At 42.8% G+C, this 24,998-nt stretch overlaps 1 protein-coding gene across 1 annotated transcript in view; it reads left to right on the top strand.

Annotated features, from left to right (window-relative positions):
- Window positions 1–24,998, top strand: part of LOC117874389 (potassium voltage-gated channel subfamily H member 1-like) — an 81,744-nt gene that overhangs the window by 33,523 nt on the left and 23,223 nt on the right. The window contains exon 5 of the mRNA XM_034764463.1: window positions 10,351–10,469. Within this exon, the coding sequence (XP_034620354.1) occupies window positions 10,351–10,469 (119 nt within the window). The remainder of the gene's footprint in view (window positions 1–10,350; window positions 10,470–24,998) is intronic.

Here is a 24,998-nt window from a genome sequence, read left to right as displayed (position 1 = left end):
TAAAAAAGCTGAAATTTGAAAAATGTATGTCTTATACTAGGTACGCTTCTAATTATAGGCTCTTTTGTTTTTTGGTTCAAAGAACTCGTTCACTTTTAATACTGCATAATTTATGACTGCCATGGAAATTTAAGTAAATTTGCTTTTAAATATAGCTGCTTTAAAAATAGCACGCACTAAATATAGCTACTTGAAAAATACTATGTCGGTGGTGTTTGAAGATATAAATAAAAAAACTTTTTTCTTCCTCCCCACACATGTTCCCCTTAAAAAATTTTGGGAAAATTTAGCCTTGTGCAATTCCATTCAAGTCGATCGAGTTATATTATGGCTGAATTTGCCACTTGATGTTTTATGTGGACCTCATAGCAGGCCCTAGAATGTCCAGTATATCTGAAACTAATCTATTCTTTTGCCCTTTTGGTTTATGATTACATGAGGTTTGGAGCACTCCAAGGAGCAGATATTCAAAATGATCTCTAAATTTGAATGCACAGTTTTAGGGGCATGGTAATTTGTGCATGCAAACAGGATTTGTATGTACAAATTGAGTAGTCAGACATTCAGCAGGTTGATAGGAACAAGTATTTGTGCATGCAAAGGAATGTGCACAAAACTAGGGGCTGTGTTGAGGTCCATTTGAAAATGTGGACTGGAGGGAGCTCGGCTGACTTACAGCAGCTCAAGATCTGTTGCTTAGATCCAGTGTTTTTGTTTTCATTATTTTTGTAACACAAAATGATGTAGGTGAAAGATTGCTGGCCTGTCATCTCCTAAACTGTTATGTTTCCAGCAGTAATTGTTATAACTGACACTGCAGAAGAGGTTTTATTTCATTTTGTGTTTATGGTAATCCTTACGATCACAATCAGGGCTGTGAAAAACCCAACTGGCTTTGTTTGCTTGGTTTATTTTAATTCAGAAAAAACTCAACCCAATGGGTTTTTTCTGGTCTGTGAGGTTTTTATGTTTTGTGTGGGGAGGGAGGGGAGATTTTTTTAAAATAAGTTTTTACATGAACATAATTTATATTTGAAGGGTTTTTGTTAATAGAAACATTAGGCTTCAGTTTCAGTGTCTGAATGAAACCTTTAACTTAAAAAACCAAACAGAGAAGTGATGAGAACATAAAGACTCTTGTTTATGCTTCTTAGGTCGATTAGGACAAATAAGAATGTTCTAGAACTCTCTAGAAAGGAATGGGAATGAACAGAGTCACTGATGATTGGGGAGACGTGATTGGTGGGTGAAGTTAGCTGTAATTGGATATTGAAGAGAAGGGAATGGATGGAAGTGAGAACTGTTCAGGAGCTTGGTTTGCTAGAATCCAGACAATTCTAAATGCAGATGAGGCATCTGGTAGTGTGCTAATCTGATAATACAAATCTAGCTACCCCATCTTACTTTTTCAGTCTTCACAATGTTAAATTCACGAGGCAGTGGCTTTTAATTCTAACTCTAGGAACTGAAAGTTGCGGATCAATGCTCCAACTTGGCTAGTGTAAAGGATGTGATTCATCTTGAGTAAGATGAAGGAAGTGGTAGGAAACAACTGAATGAGCTGAAATAATGAAAACTGGTAATTCTTCTATAATAAAATGTAGACTTTGTCATGTTTTTGAAGCAAGTTACAAAGGGTCCAGGTTCCTCTCAAAGTGCAGAAAATTGGCTTCTTCCAATTTTTTTTGAAAATGAAATGTGCCATTGAATGAAACTTCATCTCTTAAAGTGGAAGAGGAAAACACTGAGTGTGATGATCCTGCAAATAGATTTTTTTGATGCTCTTGTTCTCATTGAAACCTAGCTGCAGTAATAATGTAAGTCCCTGTTCCAGGCATTCTAGCAGCTCTTTCGTATTAACTTCTTTCAGGAGCAATCTCTCTTCTCTTCAACATCAAAAAGCAGCAAAACTCCTTGGTAGTGATGGTGTAAAGTCAAATGAAAGGAAAAACTTGATCAGAGCTTGAAACCTTCTTTTATGGCAAAATCTTCATCTTCAATGTAGCACAAATCAAACAATCTAAAGAAATGACTGAAGTGTGCTTCATCCTATATAGCTTCTACAGACCAACTGAAACTCACTGGTCCACTACCCGATGCTGAAAATGAAGAAACAGGAGGAAAACAAAAGAACAAGCTTAAAGAAATAACATTGGCACTAATTCAGGACAGTTCGTTGAACTTGAGAACCTACCCAACAGTGGCTATAAGTGTCCATTCAGGAAAAATGCATTCCTACTCATTGCTATTGATTCTGTATCGGAAAACAAAGCCACAGAATATTGTGTTCTAGCTGCTGAAAAAAACATGCAAGATTGCAGGGTAAAGTGTCTTTGCCATTTGCTCAGAGAACAAAAATTAAAATGAAAAAGATGAGAAGACTTCTTGGGTGCACTCTTCCTCCATTTCTGAGATGTGGGTGTGGAACACACTATTTAAACTTTTTTGAGAAAGAAGTCAGACCTAACACAGATCTGAAGAACACTGGAAGTTCAAAAGTATTCTGCAACCACCATTTGCATCATGGTTGGCTGATTGAAAAAGGAAGGCTAAAAAAATTGTTTGTATTACAGTAATGCCCATAGGCCCTTGCTGAGACCTGGGGCCCTATTGTGCTGAACACTGTGCACAATGTAAGAGGCAATCCCTGCCCCAAAGAGTTTACAGTCTAGATTCACAAGAGTAACAAATGGTGGGAGGGGAAACAGAAGCACAGAGAGGTGAAATGACTTATCCAAGGTCACACAGTAGGTCAGTGGCAAAGCTAGTAATAAAATTCACATCTCCTGACCCCCAATCTCGTGCTGTGTCTACTAGACCATACTGTCTCCATAAGGATAGATGCTCACCTTCTCAAGGACACTTGGGAATTCTCAAGAAGACTGTGTTTGTATTGTTGCACCTAAATACTACAGTGTATTGAAATTTGCACTGAGCAAAGGAGGACTCGGTTAAAAACGTAACATGCATTTTATACAACAGTTCCCTCCTGGGGGACCTCTGGTTTCCAAAAGTGATATAGACACTTATTACTCCCTCTTGAGGACCTTGCTTGTAGCAATCCGCATGGAACTTGGAGGAAAGAGCACAGTCTGCAGGAGGGAAGGTGGCGGTGACACCATGAAGACAGTCTGTTTACACATGGCTGGAATGCTAGCTGCATTTGCAGCATCTCTGTAAATAGTTCTCTTAATTAAGACCACGGTTAGTTTTAGAAACATGGAGTCCTCTCCTATTATTACCCAGCATTTGGTACATGAAATGTCAGTGAAGCGGGGCCTGGGTTCTTTTGTACTCAGTGCCTTCATCTAATGGCCCAATTCATAAATTAACAGACAACAGCTATGACCTCTGGGACATTAAAATGTATAATTACAGGAAATCCAGGACCAGCAGACACATTACTCACAGAATGTATAGCAGTATGTTAACGGAATGGAAAGGGAACAGGGCAGGAATCCAGGATCTCAAATAATTGAGTAACCAGCCAGTCCCCCAGCAATGAACATGCAATGTCCATGAACTAAGTAAGAATATCAAAATGCTTCGAATGTCTCCCACAGGCTGCAGCTTGTTGTTGGAGCTCAGTGAAAAGGGCTGGCACACCTTCCTGGTAAGCTGATAGCTCTCCCCTTCCAAGGGAAGGGGCCCCAGTGCAGAGGCAGCTTACCAGGCACAGCTGGCAGTCAGTCCTCACAAGCAAAGCAGAATCTTGGGGTTCAGTCTCTCATTTGTGGAGCTGGGGTCAGTCCCAAGCCCTTTGTCTTAGACTGACCCCAAATGGAGTCTCCCCTTCTGCTGCATGGTGAAACTTCTGGACTGCATTCCCTGCAGTTGCTGTAACCCGACTCCCTGTTTCCAGGTGTCTTCTACAAAACCGCCCCTGCCCAGGCTCAGTTCACATGTGCAGGCTCAGAGATGCTTTTGGGGGCCCACAGTTGGTCACCCAGGCATGGCAATTGGGCTCTGGCCAGGTAACTCCTCCTCTCAAACATGAGGTTTGAGGCTCAACTCGTATGCTGGGGAAGCTCCAGCCATGAACAGGCTTTCTGGTGCTAGGCTTGTCTATGGAGCTCCTGGTCTGGCCCCCACAGAGTGTTTGTGCCTCTCTAACAGGTGAGCTCAGCAGTCTGTTTACACAATTTCTATGCTACAGCTGGGAGAGAGCCTCGTGCTGCGGGGCTTGTACTAATATGCCTGGATGTTGCAACATCAGCAGTGGCTCAGTCTAGACACCCAAGTTTAGACCCAGGGGACAGGGTGGGCTTGTGCTCGGGTAGCTAGCCTGAGCCTACACTGGTGCCACAATGTTTGTGCAACTAATAGCATGCTGGTGCAAACCCCACTAACATGAGTCTGTTTACCTGGGCTGGGGGGTTCGCTCCCATGTAGTTAGACATACCCTTGGGAATTGCTTCTCTCAAGCCTCCAAATGGCTAGTGGCCTTCACTTACAAAAGCAACTGAAGCAGATTTAGGGGGGACTTGTCAGGTCACAAGTGGAAGACGCTACTCTTGTGGTCTCAGTATAAATCTAACTTGAGCCAGTTAACAAAAGAACTAGAACTTCACAAGAATAAAATACAAAATCAATTCAGCATAGCAGTGGGATGTTTCATTTTCTTAGCCGACATAACTGATGCCTAATACAAGGCCATAGTGGAGCCCAGAACAGGAAGAAGAGGAGGTTGAAACACGGCTGATGGTTTTGCGATCCTGAGTTCTTTCCTTTTCTTCTAGCATTCGAGATTGAAGGTCTAGCTTTCTGCCCACATCTACAGTTGCAAAGGAGGTTGTATCACAGTGGTTACATCAAAATGATGAAAAATTGTGACAGTGAAGTCATGGACAGCAGGACAGTTGAATTCAGAATTTTGTCTTTTTAAGACCTCCACTCTTATTGAGCCAGCTCAGTATTAGTGGAGTGAGTTTGTTCAGATTGGTTTGGTCAAAACTTCATCACAGGACAGGTGCTTAACGTATCAACAGAAGAACAAAAACAGAAGAGTGGGAGGCAAGATTCTTATTAGATTGGATACTGGTATTGTTCTATTCCAGAAATGCAAGCTGGCTTCTTGGACAATATTATATGTACTTTTTGATTATTTGAAAAATAAATATGCTTATAAGGTGAATTGCATAATGAGTGTCTTGAGTTTCACATAATACCATTTTAACTTTTTTCCAGAGGGAAAAAGTGGGTGGTTTCAGGTATAGGAAAATGCCTATCACCTTGGGTGGGAAGAAAACAACTGTTTAATCTAGGTGGTCTAGTCTGTTTGTTTTCCCCGTCATCATGGCAAGATTGATGCCATTATACCTTTTTTTGAAACATAGGTCAAATCTTGACTTCAGGAGCTCCAAAGCTGTGATTCTAGTCTTTCTTTGCATTTTGTTCCACTGCCTAATGGCTCTTAGTTTTAATGTTTTTTCTGATAAGTTAGAGCAGAGAAAGTAAATAAGTCCATCACTTCTTGGTCTGTCTTTGACTAATGAGAGTAATCAGTCCTTGCCCTAAATGTCTGCGTACCTACAGGCAGTTTGTCTTCCTTCAGGCTTCTGTAGTAATGTGCTGTAATAAGATCAAGAGGGATTTCTTCCTCTTAGGGTACTGAGAGACAAATGAGCATTCTACTGTAGGTGCTGTTGATGCCAATGTTGTCTCTGTGATGCAATATATAGAACCACTGTATACGCTGGAGTTTCCACAATTTTCTTTTCCTTCCATTTAAAAATAAAAGGATGGCGTTTTACACTAATTGCCCAAAACACAGCAGTATTGCTACAGTAAGCAGTAGGGTTTAGACCATTACTGTAGAATATTCCCAGCGCTTTTTAAATAAGGAACAGAAATGAACAAAAGAAGTGAGAATCTCTGTTTCATAATAGCTAATGTTACTTGAAAAGCATAATATACTTTTTGGCCATAGATAGGCTTTGCATCTACATGGCACTGCTTACATTTCTATAAAATTTAATGACATTTACTAACCCTTTGTTCTATGGTAAAAATTTCACAAAGCTCAGCTCCGCTTAAGGCATACTCACATACTTATTATGCACTCTTCAGGCACAGGGCCTGATTCTTCTTCCAACTGTAAATCCGAGGCAATTCCAGTGAAATCAATAGTTACAATAATGTAAATCTGGAATAAGCAAGAGGAGAATTGGGCCTGCAGTCTCATTATAGGCAATACTACCAGCTCTGCTTATATAGTTAAGTTCGCATGACACTTCTCTTTATATGATCCTGTTTTCAGTTGCTTATAACTTTGCCCATCTCTAACTGTTTGGACTGAAATTTTCCTCACCAGGTGTCTACCACAGGCTGAATTTATTTTTAAAGTTTCATCATCAATGGTTGAGCCATATCAGAGAATGAGATTAGGTTAAAATATCTTCGCTTGTCCATGGTGTAAAAAAAAAAAAAAATCCTATAATTGTTTGTTTGAGACATTCTAATGTTTTCATTCGTTGGAGCAAAGACTTAAAATTGCCCTGGGCCAGGGATGTGCCTTTTGCCATCCCTATGAAAACAGCTCAAATTTGGCCAAGTTATAAGCCTTTGAAAAACTTTGTTTCCGCATTCTCAGTAGAGACTTGTTAAAGTTTGTCAACTAAATTCTCTCAGGATTCTATCTGTACTGAGCATGCTCCAGCCCAGGGCTGAGGGATTTTCCCTGAAATTAGTGCTGCATGTCATCCTGGTCATGGAAACCAGAATTAAGAACAGGGAGAGTCTCTCCGTGATCTCAGTGCCCCCTTGCTGGTGACCACACAGTATGGAGGAGGAAGTGACCTGTCTCAAATGCAGAAGGGACAAGAACCAGACTGGTGGGTGCAGGGAGGGTGTAGATTGAGACAAGGAACCTGGGATGGGAAAACTGGGATGGGAAGTTAACAGGAGGAGGTTTAGAGAAGAGCCACAAGAATGATTAAGGGATTAGAAAACTGTCTTGTAGTGATAGACTCAAAGAAAGCAATTTATTTAGCTTAACAAGGAGAAAGTTAAGGGGTAACTCTATTAATTTAGGAGTACCTACCTGGAGAACAAATATTTAATAATGGCCTCTTCAGTCTAGCAGAGAAAGGTATTCCCCAATCTAATGGCTGGATGCTAAAGCTGGACAAATTCAGACTGGAAAAAGGTGTTCATTTTTAACAGTGAGGGGCAATTTACCAAGCATCAAGATGGATTCTCCATCACTGATATTTGTAAAATCAAGATTGGATGTTTTTATAAAAAGCTATGCTGTAGGAATTATTTTGGGTAAATTCTGTGGCCTGTATGATAGAGACAGTCGGACGAGATGATCACAGTGGTCCCCTCTGGTCTTGGAATCTACGGAACTAAGACTGAGAGCTGGGAAGGGGAGAGACTGGGACTCTGGGCAAGGAGCCTGTGGATAGACTGGGATGAGGAGCCTGAGGTGGGGAGAAGACTGGGACTTGGACAGGGAGGTCAGAGGATTAGAGTAGAACTGGGATAAGAAGGTGGAGGTGGGGAAATGCAATGAGATGCTGCAGGGGGGCAATGGGGAAAGACATAGGGACAGACTGAGGGAGACAGGGGCAGAAGGGTGACCACTAGAATACACTCCCTTCCTGAACGTGGAATGGGACCCCAGATTTCCAAGTCTCCTCATTCTTCTGCTCTCAGCAAATATCTGTAAAACCCACTGGCAATGTGTGTGTCTCATCTGCCTCTACTCTGGTCCACATAAAGGATGACAACCTACTATTGCTATTGGTAAATCCATTAACTCAAGGGGCAAATAGCCTTGTAGTGGATCTAAAGGTTCCAATCCTGCTGATAACCCATGTGGGTGTCAATATGATTCCACAGTTTGCTTTTTTAAAAACCTAGAAAATTACACACCCGCTCAGGGCAGAGTTTGAATAGTGTGACTTAAATAAGGCCTAGGGCCACACATTGTTCAATGAAGATAAAATAAAATATTGAATAATTGCTCATTAATTGAGCTCTGTGCACTGAGTGAGGCAGGGATCCTGGTGGGAGAATTGTATGTGATAATGTAATTAAAGACTGTATCTTAATGCATGTGGACAAGGGAGTCAAATTATGTTTGTGTGGACAGCCTTAATTCTGGCATTTCCTGTCTGAGTGCTTGGCTTTGCAACATTTAGGTACTATTTAACATATTATTTTGTGTATAATCTTTACACACAGCATAGAACACTTCATTTCAGCACCATGGACAGCATTAATTGCTAATAATACTCATATGGTGTACATGCTTTATTTATATCACATACTATAAAGATGAGACTGTAAACCCGTGTGATTCTATTTACTGACACTTGAACAAATTCTCTCTCCCCCCCCCCCCCCCGTTTCTCTGGATGCACACCACTGTAAATCCAGTGATCTTGATTTACAGTGGTGTAAGTCAGTGAAGAATCAGGAGTAACTCCAGTGAAGTCAGTGGAGTCATGTGATATCCAAGTTATGTCAAAGGAAGGTCTTAGGGCCAGATTCTCAGCTGGTATCAATGAGCATAGATCTTCTAAAGCTAATGGAGACACACCAACTTACATCATCTCTATTAGCTTTAGAAGGTCTATGCTCATTGACACCAGCTGTAGATCTGGCCCTTAGGAGCAATTTCCCCCAGCATGTTCTCATAACACCAACTGGCCTACTCAAAGTTTTTGCCTGAATAAGAAGTGAGTAATGGCTTCAGGACTGGGCCCATTAATGTTAATGAGACTTACTCATAGACAGGAAGGGAAGAATATTCCCTTTGAAATGTACTTAAAAAGCTCCCACGAAAATGTATCAGTCTGACTATTGTGAAAAATAACAGATTTGGGGCCAATTAATATAGTTGCACTGGAGTCAATAGAGCTGTGCTGATTAATCTCAGCTGAGGATCTGCCTCTGTATTTGGAAAGGTGATCTGTTTCTCTGAAGAGATCTTTCTTTCTGGGGCAAACACTGTGCTCCTTACTCAGATGAGATTTGCCCCAGTGGATGGAAATGAAAAGTCTAATTACTGCGGAATTCTACAGGAAAGAGGCAGTTGGTTCCAGCCAGCTCTATCAATCAGACCTCGGGAGGGGAGGGGCGGCAGCTTCAATGTTGGCTTTGTAAGAGACATTCTTTACCTCAACAATTGTTTTTGGCTGATTCCACACCTTTTTTAGGGTTGCTCCTTTGCACTTTCCTTAAGAAACATATATCAAGTCACCTTTTCAGCCCCAGGCTAGGAAGGTTCTGCTGAATAGCAAATCCATGTAATTTGCTTCTTTATTGTGTCACCCTTTTATTTAGCGCAAACACATTCCAGCAAACACTCTCACAACAGGGCATTGACAGGAAATGTTCGAAGTACTGGGCAGCACTCTAACCACTCAAATCCCAATGACTTTAATAGGAGACTTGCACAGTAGCAATCCAGGTTGCTCTTTAAAAAATAGTATAATTTCTTTTCTTAATGGCGTCAGAAGGTTATGGAAGCTTTCCCAGGAGCAGAACCACATTAAGAGAGAGTCTGCAAGGTGCTAAGCACCCTTAATGAGATGGCCAGTGACTCCCAGAAGGCACTAAGTATCTTGCAGAATTGGGACCTAATAATATTTTTCTTTTAGGAAGCTAGAGAAGTTCAAATGCATGTCCTAGCTAAGTTTCTGCGATTGCAAAGTAATGATCATAAAAGTCACTGTTACTGCTAACTCTGTTGGTGTTTTGTTAAAGGCCCCTTATTTTGAGGGGTTTATGAATCGGTTGTAAAAAATTGTTCTGGGCTAAAATTCAGCATATAAATTCTACTCCCCAGCAGCTGAATGTTTTTGCAAAGTTTGAAAAAAATATTTGCTTTTTCCTTCCTCTCATCTGCAGAGGGTATAAAATCATGTGGCTGGTTTCATCTGCACTTTTTTTAGTTAGATCATATAGTATGGTCTATTTCTTTGCTTACATCCACACCATCCAAACACATCTGGGGCCAGATTCAATTTTTGTTATAACTCTCATTGTTCCTGATTCTGGCCTCTCACCTGGATAGGTCAGAAGCATCTCCTGTGTTGATGTGAGATCTGAATCAGATCACTTATTCCAATAGGTGATTCTTCCAGGGCAGAATTTTGTCCCCAGGTAATACCCAATCCATGTAACTGTCCTCTTGCACAGCCATTGAATTGCCAAACTTTTTGGCCAATTTGCCACACTGACACCTGTTTACTGACTCACTTCCACCTGGCATGTGGTTAAATTATACCACGTTTATCACTGCTGAATTTGATCCCTTGAGTAAGGATAGTCTTCCTTAAATACAATTGCATATTGTTTCTTGTATCTCTTGTGTAATCTTTGTTCTGTTTTCTCAAGGCTGGGGGAAGTTTGCTCGCCTGACACGAGCCCTCACAAGCAGCCGGGGCGTCTTGCAGCAGCTTGCTCCAAGTGTGCAGAAAGGAGAGAACGTTCACAAGCATTCTCGACTTGCCGAGGTAATGTCTCATTTCCCTGAGAGAGAGAGAGAATGAATATGGAGCATGTGACTAGATTGTGATCGCTGAATCAGTACGTCTGTGTATGGAATTTCAACTTGTGGTCAGAAGGCAAAATTCATAACCCTAAAGTCACTGTCTTCTAGTGCAGTTTGCAGATGAATGACCCACCTAAATGCACTGTAAGTGAAATACTTCCATCTTTACTGTGGTAGATGTAAGTAGGTGTCATTTTGCCCCAAATTACCAAGACCTTATTTATAGTGAAATTACACTAGACCTAGTTTACATACCTTTTGCATATGGTGAAGAGGAGAAGGAAAGTGAGAATCCAGTGGAAAAGGTGCCCACAGGGCTAACGATGGGGAAAGGTGGCTATATAATATTTCCATATCCTCATGTAGCTGATAATGTGTTCTCTCTCTACTAGCTATGCACCATCTGTGCTCTTTAGCCATAGGATTCAGGCTTGGTGGAAGGGAGGGAATCCAGGAACAAATGTGCTATGCAGGAAGTGCCCCTGGACAATGAATCAATAAGTGATGTCCATAAGATGTCATGTAAACTAAGCATAATATTAGGATCTACACTCGTATGATCACCAGAGAGGTCATATAACAATATTAATATTAACCAGTATTTTTCACTTATATGTTGCCTTTCTTCCAAGGATCTCAAAATTCACTAGGATCTCCAAGTGCTCACGTGAGCATAACTGAGGTGGGAAAAGCTATGGGTAGTACAGCAGAGAAGCCTGGGAAATACCTATTGGCTGAGGACTATCAGTGTAGGAAGGGCTGGGAGAACACCTAGGAGGAAGCTGGATCTGAGGATCTGTGGTCTTCCGAAGTCAGATGTCTTCTCTTGTTGCTGTTGATCAATATTGTAGCCATCCACTCACTTTATGGAAGCTTTCCCAGGAGCAGAACCACATTAAGAGAGACAGTCTGCAAGGCGCTAAGCACCTTTAATGAGAAGGTCCAGTGACTCCTAGAAGGCACTAAGTATCTTGCAGAATTGGGATCTAATAATATTTTTCTTTTGGGAAGCTAGAGAAGTCCAAATGCATGTTCTGGCTGAGTTTCTGTGATTGCAAAGTAATGATAGTAAAAGTCACTGTTACTGCTAACTCTGTCCATGTTTTGTTAAAAGCCCCTTATTTTGAGGGGTTTATGAATTGGTTGTAAAAATTGTTCTGGGCTAAAATTCAGCATATAAATTCTGGGGTAATTTAAGAATACATTTCAAAAGGGTTTGTCATTTTCCATGAGGTTCCACACATGAACCTCACTCATTCATCTGAATCTCTTAAAGCAAAGAGTTCAATAGGCTGGCAGGTGTTTTTAATACTTATCCTATATAAACCATGCTTGTTAGCTCTCATACAGTGATTTTTATCTGTAGATCTCACAGTGAATTATAAGAGAAGATACATATCTTTATTCCCATTTTATAGGATGTGGAACTGAATCACAGAGAAGTGAAGTGATTTTGCTCAAGATTACCTAGCTTGTCAGAGGTAGAATTGAGACGAAAACCCAGCACGCCTGACTCCGAGGCCAGTGCCTTATCAATTAGACCACACTGCTTTTGCTGTGTGGAAGCTTAAGAAGGTCACTTTGTCTGTGATTGGTTTTGTGTCCCTTTCATTCACACACAGGGCCTGAGATTGCCCAAATATATTTGTGTCTTCTTCTACTGGAATTCATTTCATTTAGAAAGACAATTCTGTAAGTAAAATGGTTGAAATTCTGCACAATAGTTTCCTTAATCCTGTTAAACTCCACAATATCATTATGATAAAAAAGGAGGGAGAAATCTTAAGTGTCTTTCAGCAGCTAGGGCCCATGTTGAGTGTACAGCTTTATTATGTGGGGAAAAAACCCAACTCTGCTGCCATTAGTCACTGATGTCTACAGTAGTGCATGCTCCCAATATTGTACTCTGTCTTAAAAATATATCCAACTCCTGGAGCCCAATTCTGCCCGCAAGGATGCAATTCTTCTTCATATCATTTGGAATTGTACCCATATAAGAGTCTGACCCAACTCCCACTGAAGTCATTTACAAATTGCTTTTTGGCCAATAGGATCCTGAAATGTTTAAGACTGATTATAAACTATGCATGAGCTACTGCTAGAGTGGACAGAACCAGCTGCATAACTGCACATAGCAACACTGCAAACTGTTTAGGGAAGTGAAGGACACTAGTTTGTTGACCCTGTAAATAATTTAAGGAGGCAGAGTGTCAGGCAAGGATTTGAAAGAGGATCAAATGGCATCATGAAAAGGTCAGGCGTTGGGTGGGCTATGGTCAATGCAGATGGGTGAGTATAGAACTTACAACCACCTTTTCCAAAAGCACATACCTTTGCTATCTGAACTCAAGGAGAAAGTATTAGTAGTGTAAGGGTTTGTACCCTCTTGGTAGGGCTCTAGCCACTGGAGGGAGAGATAGTCGCAAACATCCTGCAGTGGGTTCATGTGCTTTGCCTACACGAGAACATCCATTGTCAGCAACAGGTGAAGCCGCACTGGTGATAACAGTTTAGAGAGGGTCTTCCTGATGTGGTGCTGAAAATGGGTTAGCCCAATATACCCGAGCACTTCAACCACCCATATGGGTTGGTTGTCTGTACCAAGGAAATTGCCACAATTGCTGACAACAGGTACAAAATGTCTCCGTGCAGATAAGACTTTAGTGTAGCTAAATCTGTCATTGCTTAATGGTCTCTGTGGGAGGTGTGGGTACTCAGCACCTCTGAGAACCTACTCCAACATGTATCATGATCTCTATGAAAAATATGTGAACTCTGGCCAAGATCTGCACTATAACTTAACATGCACCTGAAATGCACATGTGTGTGGCTGTAACAGGGCAGACTAAAGAGCTTGTGTATTCTGTCTTTGATTCTTCTCTGCACTCAGTTAATCAAGAATGAAAAACTGATAGTGTCCTATATGGCTGGCACTGCTGAAAAAGTCTTCACCTTGTGGTAGCTTAGGTATGGCAGAATTTTGTGCAACTTTCTTCCCCACCTCTGCCTTCTTTACACACTTCTAAAGAACTTCAAGACCTATCATCAGTCATTCACTTGGTGAGGGAGGGATAGCTCAGTGGCTTGAGCATTGACCTGCTAAATCCAGGGTTATGAGTTCAGCCCTTGAGGGGGCTACTTAAGGATCTGGGGCAAAATCAGTACTTGGTCCTGCTAGTGAAGGCAGGGGGCTGGACTCAATGACCTTTCAGGGTCCCTTCCAGTTATGAGATAGTATCTCCGTATATAATTCTTTCCTTCACTTCAAATGTTTGCCTTTTGCCAGTGCATGCTAGAACTTAGAAACACAAGGTCAGTTTCTGATCTCATTTAATAATAATGCCTAGCTGTCATACAGCACTTTTCACTGGTACGTCTAAAAGTAGTTTACAAAGGAGATAAACATCATCCCCATTTTACAGATGGGAAACTGAGGTACAGAGGTTAAAAGCCTGCTCAATATCACCCAGCAGGCCAGTGGCAGAGCCAGGAACAGAACTCAGTTGTCCTGAGTCCTAGCTGAGTGTTCTGTCCACTAGGGATCACTGCCTCATGATGTCAATTCACAGTTGCTCCAATGAACTCAATGAGTGGATAATATGTTCAATAAGACTTTGCACTGGTGCAGATGGCAGGTTCATTTCTACTAATAAAGGGCAGGAATTTATTTTACATGTGTGGAATGAGTTTCTTTAATTGCCACCTGGATATTGCACTCATTGTTTTAAAATGATCATTGGGTCTGATTCTGATCTCATTTACATCATTGTATATTGGGAGTAACTGTACTGAAGCCAAAGGCGTTAGACCAGAGTAAAAACTGGGTATGTGTAATCAGAAACAGGACCATTTTTCTTTACTTAGAGTGTTTGGTTTGGTCTAGCTTGGTAGCCTTCTTGTTCTATAAAAGTTTCTGGACTGTTTTGGACATGACACAATGTATTTGCAAGCTTTATGTGAGAGCTTTTTTACCACTCTGAACAAACTTCAGCCGGTTTAGAGTATTAAATTCAAGTTAAAAATTCATCCTTTTTTTCTCTACTGACTGTCAGTGATATTTGCTCTAGAAGTCTCTGTATTTATTGGAGTATTATCGTTTAAGTTAACTTAGCTCAAGAAAGGTGCTTGATTGCAAAAGGCTTTTGTTTATCCACAGAGCAGGTAAAGTGTGGAAAGTGTCAATGTATTCTACCCTCTATCAGTATGACCTGAGAGGATAATTCAGTCTTCATGCCAATTCTGTTCTTGGCCTCTCTGCTGAGAGTACTAGTTTGTGCTATGACAGTGGTGGTATGATGTAGACACTCATTCACCATGCGCTAAATTGAGACCACCGATTCATTTCATGTGGGCCACTGAACAGCTGCCAGATAGTAACAAGTTTAGATCTCTCTGGCCATGGCAAGCATAAGTTTTTAATATGGAAAACTCCGAAATGCATTGTATAGTAAATGCTAAGATGTGCTATGATTTTGAAATAGACACAATGAAGTTGCAATGGAATATAAACTAATCAATACCCTTTTACGATTTGACCACCATGCAGCTGACTTATGAACGATTGTCCTTGGACATTGGGCACTGTAAGTGTTCTCTGTATTGATGGTACTGGCTGATTTATTCTGTACCTTTGCCATGAAGTTCTGTGTTCACAAGATTGTTACAATTAAAAATGCAATAGGTATAACCTATAAAAGTAGTTAACTTTATAGTGGCTCTTGGCAGCACTGCTTAATAAAGGGTATACCAGCATTTCCATGGTCCACCCTCATTTTCAGGGATTTATAACTTATTAATATCTACTTCAAGTAGAAACTTAGAATGAGGGCTCTTCGCCCACCAGGTTTGTGTTTGTGTGTGTGTGAGAGAGAGAGTGAATGAATGCAAAAGGGAGATTTGGCTGCAAATGATTTTTTTTTTCCAATCATAAAAGGCCTTAAAACAAATTAGAGTGGCAACTTGTTGATTCACTTTGAGTACTGACTGTTGACACAATCCCCATTTCTGTAACTAGTGTGTGGTGAAATATTTTTATTTTGTGATATGTTAAAAATATTAATACAGCCTGGCAAAACTTTGATGAAAATTGTCACTTCTCCACTCTAAATAATATTCTATGGCTTTAAAGAGCTATTAAAACATCAGGCAAGGTTACTAGCTGGAATAGAATTGGTACATAGGCTGGTAACCACCACAGGGCTTGGGGCACATCTCCCAGGTGGGAACTCCAAAGGGATTGTGCTTCAGGGTGGCACAATCCTTTCCAGAGCTCAGAGATGCATGGGGAGAGCATCCCCATACACCATCCTTTAAGCTGGTGCAGCATGTGCGTCTCTCTGTGCTTGGCTAGCTTTGCTGGCTGGTGCAGAGGGTGTGGGGATAAGGCCCTGCTCTTTCATGCCCCTTTGGAGTGATTTACACTCTTGGCGGCATTATAAAGGAGCCCAGCTGGGCTGTGCATCACCCCTCATGTAAGGGGCTCAAGGCAGGGAAACAGCTCTTCCCAGTTTTCCATACACCTATATAGCAGACAGGCAAAATTTAGCCCTTTGGTCATAATCTTCTTGGGTCTTTCTCTGTGTTTTTTGTGCAGTGCTGGGCACGCGGCTGGTGCTTAATGACAAAAGCAACCCTGTGATGCATTTAGAATGCTCAGTTTCATTAGAGGGTTTATTCCTCCTCCAATTATTTTAAAAAAGATCCCAGGTTGGCAGCTCCAGAGACAGAAGTCATGTTGTTTATCTACAGAGCAGGTAGAGCACTGGCAAAGACAGTGCAAGCTGACCTACTGCTCTGCCTGCCTCTCCATGGGTGAGAGGATAGTTCAGTCTCTGTGGCTTTGGATTTCCTTCTGAGAATGGCAAGAAGGCCCCAGATGTGCTGATGGTGTTTGCAACATGCACATATCTCTGTGAGGAACCCAGCTAAAGCTGAGACTACCTACTAGTTAAACAGGTCAAGGAGCCATCAGTTGTTAGCTATATTTGGTCCTTATCAACCTGGACCAGATTGAACTGGAGACCTAGAGGTGAAATATCTATTACTAAGCCCTGAGCTTTAAGTTCAGTGAAGAATAGCATGATCTACAAAACAAAAAGGAAGATAGACTTAAGTCCTCTTATTTTCTATGCTGCAGTCATTGGGTCTCTAATACATAATTAGAGAGTAATTATGTTGATAATATTTAAGAAAACTGAAACAGTCAAGTTGTGTATCTTCATAATGACTTGAGCCCCGAGGTCTGATTCTCCTTACACTTAATTCAGTTGTGCATCAATGTAACTTCACTGACTTTACTGAAGTTACTCCTGATATACATCAAAGTAACTGGGACCAGAATTTGGCCCTTAGTTTCTAGGCCAGACACAGATAGATCTTACCTTTCTTTGTTTCTATCATACATATACGTGTGTGAATACATGAGTAAGCTTCCACACAGTGTTTTTCTAATTTACATAAAGCAAGATTTTCAAAAGCCCTTAGTATTAATTAAGAGTTGGGGGTTTTACCATTGAGTTTAAGGGTCTCAGGATTAGGCCAATGCTGAGTGCATTTGAAAATTTCATCTGTAGAACCTAAATTCTAAAATATAGTTTACTCCTAGTAAGGACAAGTTATTTTTCCTTTCCAGGGTTTTTCACTGTCGAGATTCATGTGTATGTTTCCAGATTTAAAAGGTGGTTGTCAGGATGGTTGTCAGAATGTCTGCCTGTGGCTATATTAAAGTAACAATGTCGGTAGAGATTAATGTAGATGTATGCCAAAAATGACAACCTTAGTCTCCAAGGACCTTTTGATGGCATAAGTAGTATGACCCCAAGAGGACCTCAGTGCCAGATGGACTGTACCAGTGAGTTTCAGCTGGTCTAACCAGGCCAGTGTACCCCAACTGACTACTGTCACAATTTCCATGACCCATTTTAGATACAGATTATCCTATGCGAACTGGTGACAATGGTGATTAATATCATTGTGAAATGTATGTATTAACACTAGATGAGGAATTACGGTTACTCACTAATATTATGCTTTAAAGTCTGTGACCAAAAGGAGAGAATCAGTTTTTCCTCTCAGATAGGAAGGAAGACAGCTACCTACCTGTCTTGTATATAAATTAAGATTAGTAGAATTAAAACAATGGAAGCCCAATTTACGTATGAATTAGCAGGGGGATGGGAAGCCCACTGGAAGGGAAAAACAGCATGAGATCATCCTGAGTCTGGGGACAAAAGTGTGAGTTTAGGAAGATATAAGGAGAGAGAAGATGGCATCTTGGTATCCATCACTGGACAGACACAAGGGGCCAGAGTTCTTGCAAGATGAAAAAGATGGGCCCTTCAACCAAGAGTATTGAAATCTCAGGGAACTGAACATAGGTGAGAAACCTGCTTAGGCAAAGATCTTTCACCTAGAAAGAAAAAGGAAACCCAGCACCTTGTTGTTCTGTGGAAGGTCCTGACTGAGAGAGAGTCAGCCATGGCTGGAAATAAAAAGATTGGTAAGAAAGTGACCTTGAACCAAGGCTGTAGCTTGTTGAGTTTAAATTTTAGACTTTTAGATGTGCATTTTCACTTTTATTTGCTTGTGACCATTTCTGCTTGTATCTCTTTTATTTGGTATCACTTAATCCATGCTCTTTTGTTCATAAACTTGTTATAGTTTTACTATAAACCAATTCAGTGCTGTGTTTGAAGAGATGGGTGTGTTTACCCCAGTTAAATGAATAAGCTGTGATGTATTGACTCTTCAGCAGAGCAGCAAACTTGATCTATTCTGTGAAAGCACAGTGGTGGGGTGGTACATCGCAGAGAAGCATCTCTGAGGAGCTTGTGGGCTGGATTTCACTGATAGTTACCTACTAGGCTGGGAGATCCTTGGGGAGTTTGCTGGTGAGGAAGACGGGCTGGTGTGGCAGGAAAGTGAGACACAATCTAGTCACGAGTAAAACTCTTTCTTGCTTAGGCAGAGAGGTCACACAGTGGCTCGCAGCTCTGGGTATCCCCAGCTGTGTGTTACAAGAAACAGTTGCAGTTTTGCCCTGCATTTAAGAGATGGTAAAAATGTTCTAGCAGTGGCTGGGACCATTAAGTACTAGAACTAAAATCTACTTAATTAACCTGCAGAATATCACTCTGGGATATACCTGCTATTGTCAGAGATGGGAAGAGCATGCTGACCAATTATTGCAATGGATGAGTAGTCTGGATGAGTCCTCTTGCCCATCAGACTGCATTTCAGACTTGGGACTATATCTTACCATTGCTACTTCTGCAGAACTCCCATTGAAGCCAATAGTTGGATCCACCCACAGTGATTCAAAGGGGTACACACATTGCTGTGCTCCAAAGGGAAGGGCAGGAGGTATTTGCAATGCTGCCTCCATGGCAGGGCTTTTTTCAGAGGAGCACACCTCATAATTTGTGGCTGGAGCTCCATATGAGGCCTGCTGGCAAAGCTGTCCAGCGGATATTCTGAATCAGTTAATCCATGGGCACCTACCCAAGCCGCTGCCCTAGCCAATACCACATACTTTTGGGGGGATGGCAGTGGTAGGCTTCAGCCTCCTGATAGAGAGGGGGTTATTACCACCTTGCATCGCCTCAAGCTTCTCCAACCATCCAAGGGCAGATTTCCTGTTGCATGGAGCCCTGGGTGAATAAGGTCCAGGGCTGGCAGGATATGGCTCCAGGGATGCTTTGTGATAGCCAGGACCAAATCCTAGGCTGGAGTATTCTAAAAGGATTCTAATTACAGCCTCACATGCTGATTCTCTCTTTTGTGGCTGTGTATGGAAGGGGGGGGTCTGGGTGTATGGGGTGAGGCTTGGCAGAGGTGACTGGGTATGGGAGGTCTAGATGCACAAGGGTTGGGTGAGCAGCTCCCCATACAGTGAGCCCTCCCCCCTCAGCTGAGGAGCAATGGGGACAGGAAGCAGGGGAGGATGATAAGCTTCTGGGGGTGTGTCTGACACAGCTCTAGCCACTCTTTGCTGGGGAAGAGGAAGTCCCATCCTCTCCTTCCTCCAACCCAGCTGGGACTAGCACCTGATCCTGGATCAGGGTAGGAGCCACTGGCTGGAGTGTCCCCAGCCCTACAGTGATTTATCTCTCCGCTGGCTGCTCCAGCAATGTACCTGCACTGCTAGGGAGTGGTGTGTAACTGTTCTTGCAGCTTCCTTTTGCTTCCCTGTCAGAAAATCATTTTTCTGTGAGGGAAGCAAAGAAATCTGCAAGGAACGTGAATTCTGTGCACGTGTAGTGGTGCAGAATTTCTCCAGGAGTAATCTATCTATGGCTCTGATCAGCCCAACACTGTGGCATTTAATTTCAGAAAGAGGAACTATGCAAAAATGAGGAGGTTAGTTAAACAGAAATTAAAAGGTACAGTGACAGAGTGAAATCCCTGTAAGTTGCATGGACATTTTTAAAATACACCATAATACAGTGGTCCCCAACCTTTTTGTGGCCAGTAGCACATTCATGTTTTCAGAAGAGTGTGGCGGGTGCCAACAATTTTTCAAGGCTTATTTTGTATTTGTACATTAAATAATATGAAAAACATCATATTTAATATTACATAATATATTAATCCAGAGAGAAGAGAGAAGCCGGAGAGAATCCGCGAGGACAGAGAACACCGGCACCCGCAGCCCCGGAGTATTCTGTCCCCAGCAGGCGCGGGGCCCCGGCTTCTCTCCCCTGCTGGGCACTAGCAAAAAATTTTTTGCCTGCCCCCCACCCCAGCCCTGGGTTCTCTCTTCTCCCACCAGTGCCCTCCTCCACCCACACCCAAATGCACATGGAAGGCATAGGGACTAACCCTCAAACCTTGTACCCGGAAAGGGATGGGGATCTAGTAAAGAGGGTTCAGGCAGAGGAGCGGGTGTGGGAGTGCTTGGGGGTTCTACACTGGCAGAGAAGTGGGGTGTGATGTACTCGCAGAGGAGGGTGGAGGAGGAGAGGGGATATCAGGAGGGTTGCGGGAGAAGAGGTGCAGGAGAAGTGGGAGGTGTGGGAGGAGAGGGCTGGGGGAGGGTACAAGGGGAGAGGTGCAGGTGAAGGAAGAGTACAAGGGGAAGGGAGTTGGCAAAGGAGTGATGGGGGGGAGGTACAAGTGAAGAGGCTGCAAGCGGGATGGGGGGTGCAAGGGCAGAGAGGGACAGGCGCTGACCGCTGCTTCCCCAGCCCTGTGCAGGCAGAGCCGAGAGGACAGACCCTGACCCTCAGGTGCCCGAGCCATGGGGGTCCCCCGGCGGGGCAGTATCCCCCGTTGCCCCCTCAGAGCCAGGCTCTGCCTCTCTCCGCCCCTGCCGCTGTAGGGACCCGGGGCAAGCAGCGCAGGGCTGAGGTGGGGGAGGTGCATGGTGTGCTGGGTCCAGGGGCAGCTGCCTGGCAGCTTGGGCTGCCCAGCCACTCACCTCATCAGCGTGCGAGCCGGGATCCACGCCCTCTGCCCATCCCGGCGGCGCCTTGCACAGCCCAATCAGGCGGGGAAATGCCGCGCCACCCTGGGGAGACTCAGAGCAGCAGCAGTGGTGGTAGCGGTGGCGGCAGCAGGACCCCTCCTCTCCCCCTGCATCCCGGGCCCCGCTTCTCTCCCTCCCCGGCTCCTCACACACTCCGGGAGCCTCTTTTGCCACCACAGCCTGGGCTCGGCTTCAGGGGACGATGCTCTGGCTTTCCAGCGGCAGTGCTCTGGCCAGGGCCTGCTCCCAGCTTTTTGCCGCCCCAAGCAGCCCCGGAGTTCTCTGTCCCTGGCAGGCATGGGGCCACGGCTTCTTTCTGGCTTAAGTCACGGCCTCGCGCCTGCCAGGGACTGAGAACACCAGCACCTGCAGCCCCAGAGTTCTCTGTCCCCGGCAGGCACAGGGCCATGGCTTCTCTCCCGTGCTGGGCACTAGGCGGGTGCACATAAATGCCCCAGCAGGTGCCATGGTTCCCATGGGCACCGCGTTGGGGACCACTGCCATAATAGAGGCCCAACTTAAATGTATACCCCAAATTAAAAAACACAGTAAAAGAACTAAAAGAGTCACCGTGGCTTAACAACCATGTAAAAGAAGCAGCGAGAGATAAAAAGGCATCTTTTAAAAAGTGGAAGTCAAATCCTAGTGAGGTAAATAGAAAGGAGCGTAAACACTGCCAAATTAAGTGTAAAAATGTAATAAGAAATACCAAAAAGGATTTTGAAGAACAGCTAGCCAAAAACTCAAAAGCTAATAACAAAATGTTTTTTAAGTACATCAGAAGCAGGAAGCCTGCTAAACAACCAGTGGGGCCCCTGGACGATCGAGATTCAAAAGGAGCACTCAAAGACGATAAAGTCATTGTGGAGAAACTAAATGAATTCTTTGCTTCAGTCTTCACGGCTGAGGATGTTAGGGAGAATCCCAAAACTGAGCCGTCCTTTGTAGGTGACAAATCTGAGGAATTGTCACAGATTGAAGTGTCACTAGAGAAGATTTTGGAATTAATTGATAAACTCAACAGTAAAGTCACCAGGACCAGATGGCATTCACTCAAGAGTTCTGAAAGGACTCAAATGTGAAATTGCGGAACTATTAACTATGGTTTGTAACCTGTCCTTTAAATCGGCTTCTGTACCCAATGACTGGAAGATAACTAATGTAATGCCAATATTTAAAAAGGGCTCTAGAGGTGATCCTGGCAATTACAGACCAGTAAGTCTAATGTCAGTACCGGGCAAATTAGTTGAAACAATAGTAAAGAATAAAATTGTCAGACACATAGAAGAACATAACTTGTTAGGCAAAAGTCAATATGGTTTCTGTAAGGGGAAATCATGTCTATTAGAGTTCTTTGAAGGGGTCAACAAACATGTGGACAAAGGGGATTCAGTGGACATAGTGTACTTAGATTTCCAGAAAGCCTTTGACAAGGTCTCTCACCAAAGGCTCTTATGTAAATTAAGTTGTCATGGGAGAAGAGGGAAGATCCTTTCATGGATTGAGAACTGGTTAAAAGACAGGGAACAAAGGGTAGGAATAAATGGTAGATTTTCAGAATGGAGAGGGGAAACTAGTGGTGTTCCCGAAGGGTCAGTCCTAGGACCAATCCTATTCAACTCATTCATAAATGATCTGGAGAAAGGGGTAAACAGTGAGGTGGCAAAGTTTGCAGATGATACTAAACCGCTCAACATAGTTAAGACCAAAGCAGACTGTGAAGAACTTCAAAAAGATCTCACAAAACTAAATGATTGGGCAACAAAATGGCAAATGAACTTTAATGTGAATAAATGTAAAGTAATGCACATTGGAAAAAATAACCCCAACTATACATGCAATATGATGGGGGCTAATTTAGCTACAACTAATTTGGAAAGAGATCTTGGAGTCATCGTGAATAGTTCTCTGAAGATGTCCATACAGTGTGCAACGGCAGTCAAAAAAGCAAACAGGATGTTAGGAATCATTAGAAAAGGTAGAGAATAAGATGGAGAATATCTTATTGCCCTTATATAAATCCATAGTACGCCCACATCTTGAATACTGCATACAGATGTGGTCTCCTCATCTCAAAAAAGATATACTGGCATTAGAAAAAATTCAGAAAAGGGCAATTAAAATGACTAGGGGTTTGGAACGGGTCCCACATGAGAGATTAAAGAGGCTAGGACTTTTCAGCTTGGAAAAGAGGAGACTAAGGGGGGATATGATAGAGGTATATAAAATCATGAGTTGTGTGGAGAAAGTGAACAAGGAAAAGTTATTTACTTGTTCCCATAATATAAGAACTAGGGGCCACCAAATGAAAGTAATGGGCAGCAGGTTTAAATAAAAGGAAGTTCTTCTTCACGCAGTGCACAGTCAACTTGTGGAATTCCTTACCTGAGGAGATTGTGAAGGCTAGGTCTATAACAGGGTTTAAAAGAGAACTAGATAAATTCATGGAGGTTAAGTCCATTAATGGCTGTTAGCCAGGATGGGTAAGGAATGGTGTCCCTAGCCTCTGTCAGAGGCAGGATGGCAGGAGAGAGATCACATGCTGCCCCCTCCTGGAGAAGATGTTGGACTCTGACAATCAGGAGGCCTGATTTTCTGCAGCCTTGCACCTCACATGGTCATTTACATCTGTGCAAAATGAGTGTGAAATGCTACCATTCTGGTGTGATGCTGTTTTGCACTCACTCTGCACAGGTGTAAATGACCATAAAAGGTGCAGAACAACAAAGAATCCGGCCCTAGGATGCTTATACAGACAGAATCTCAGAGCTGATTGTTCTCCTTTTTTCCTTTCAGTTTAATCTGTTGGAAATAGCCATCAACTCACAAAAGATCATTTTAAAAGGTTCAGCAAAGTCTGCAAATAAAAGTCTGCATATAAATGAGATTAAAAAGCTGATGTGTGGATAACTCCTGCGAGGGCATATTGTCTGATCTCCTCCTACAGATGGCAGCAATTTATTTTCCCTTCCCCCCATTCTCCAAAGCAAATGAATTGGCATGCTAGTAGTAATAATGAGGGGGAGGGGGAAAGGAAGATCTAAAAAGCTTTCCCAGACTCTACTTGTCTGGCACTGACTCACATCCCTCTGGCAATACCTTTGTCTTCCTCTCAATTTTCTCCTATCGCTGAGCCAATGCAAGCCTTCACATTTTTTATTTGAGGGAAAAAATGTAAGGGCCTGATTCTGATCTAACTGATTTCATGCCTATGTGCCTCCATTGACTTAAATGGAGTCACTCCTGATTTACACTAGCATGAGATGATCATCAGGTCCAAAAACGTCCAGGCCTGATTCTATTTAGTTATTCCGGTGTGTAAATCAGGGGTAACCGTAATGAAGGCAGTGGAGTTACACTGGAATAAAACCAATCCAAGGCCCAATTCTGAAAAGGACTTAACTTCAAATTGAGAATTGCTCAATGAGTTCTAAGCATATGCTTAAAGTTAAGCCTTTGCTTAAGTGCTTTGCTGAATTTGGGCCTAAATGAGGTCAGAATCAGATCTGAGGTCTTCAGATATTCAGTACTCCTGATGTCTGAATTATTTTAATGGAAAATGAAAGTTAAAAGCCGGCATAATTTACTGGGCTAATGGCACAATTTTGTGGTGTTGAAAGCAAAGTGAGCTTTACTCTTATGCCCCACAAAATAGCACAACAAAGTCCAATTAATTCATGCCACATCATAGCATCAATATAGCAGAGAATTAAAGCACCAGTGTTTAGAGACAGTGTGGTCCAGTGGTTGTGGCACGGGGCTGGGAGTAAGGAGAGCTAGGGTCTCTTCCTGGTTTTGCCAATGACCTTGTGCAAGTAACTCCTTGCCTCTGCTTCCCTTCCCACCCTTTGTCTGCAGGGCCGGCTCTAGGTTTTTTGCCGCCCCAAGCAAAAAAATGTTTGTCTGCCCCCCGTCGCAGCCCTGGGCTCCTCTCCGCACCCCACTGCCGCCCCAGCCCTGGGCTCTCCCCCACCACCCACACCCCCCTGCCTCCCCAGCCCTGGGCTCTCACCCCCCTGACCCACA

This window comes from Trachemys scripta, chromosome 3 (assembly GCF_013100865.1).
Source record: "Trachemys scripta elegans isolate TJP31775 chromosome 3, CAS_Tse_1.0, whole genome shotgun sequence".
NCBI lineage: Eukaryota > Metazoa > Chordata > Testudines > Emydidae > Trachemys > Trachemys scripta.
This window is presented reverse-complemented; position numbering and strand designations above follow the sequence as displayed.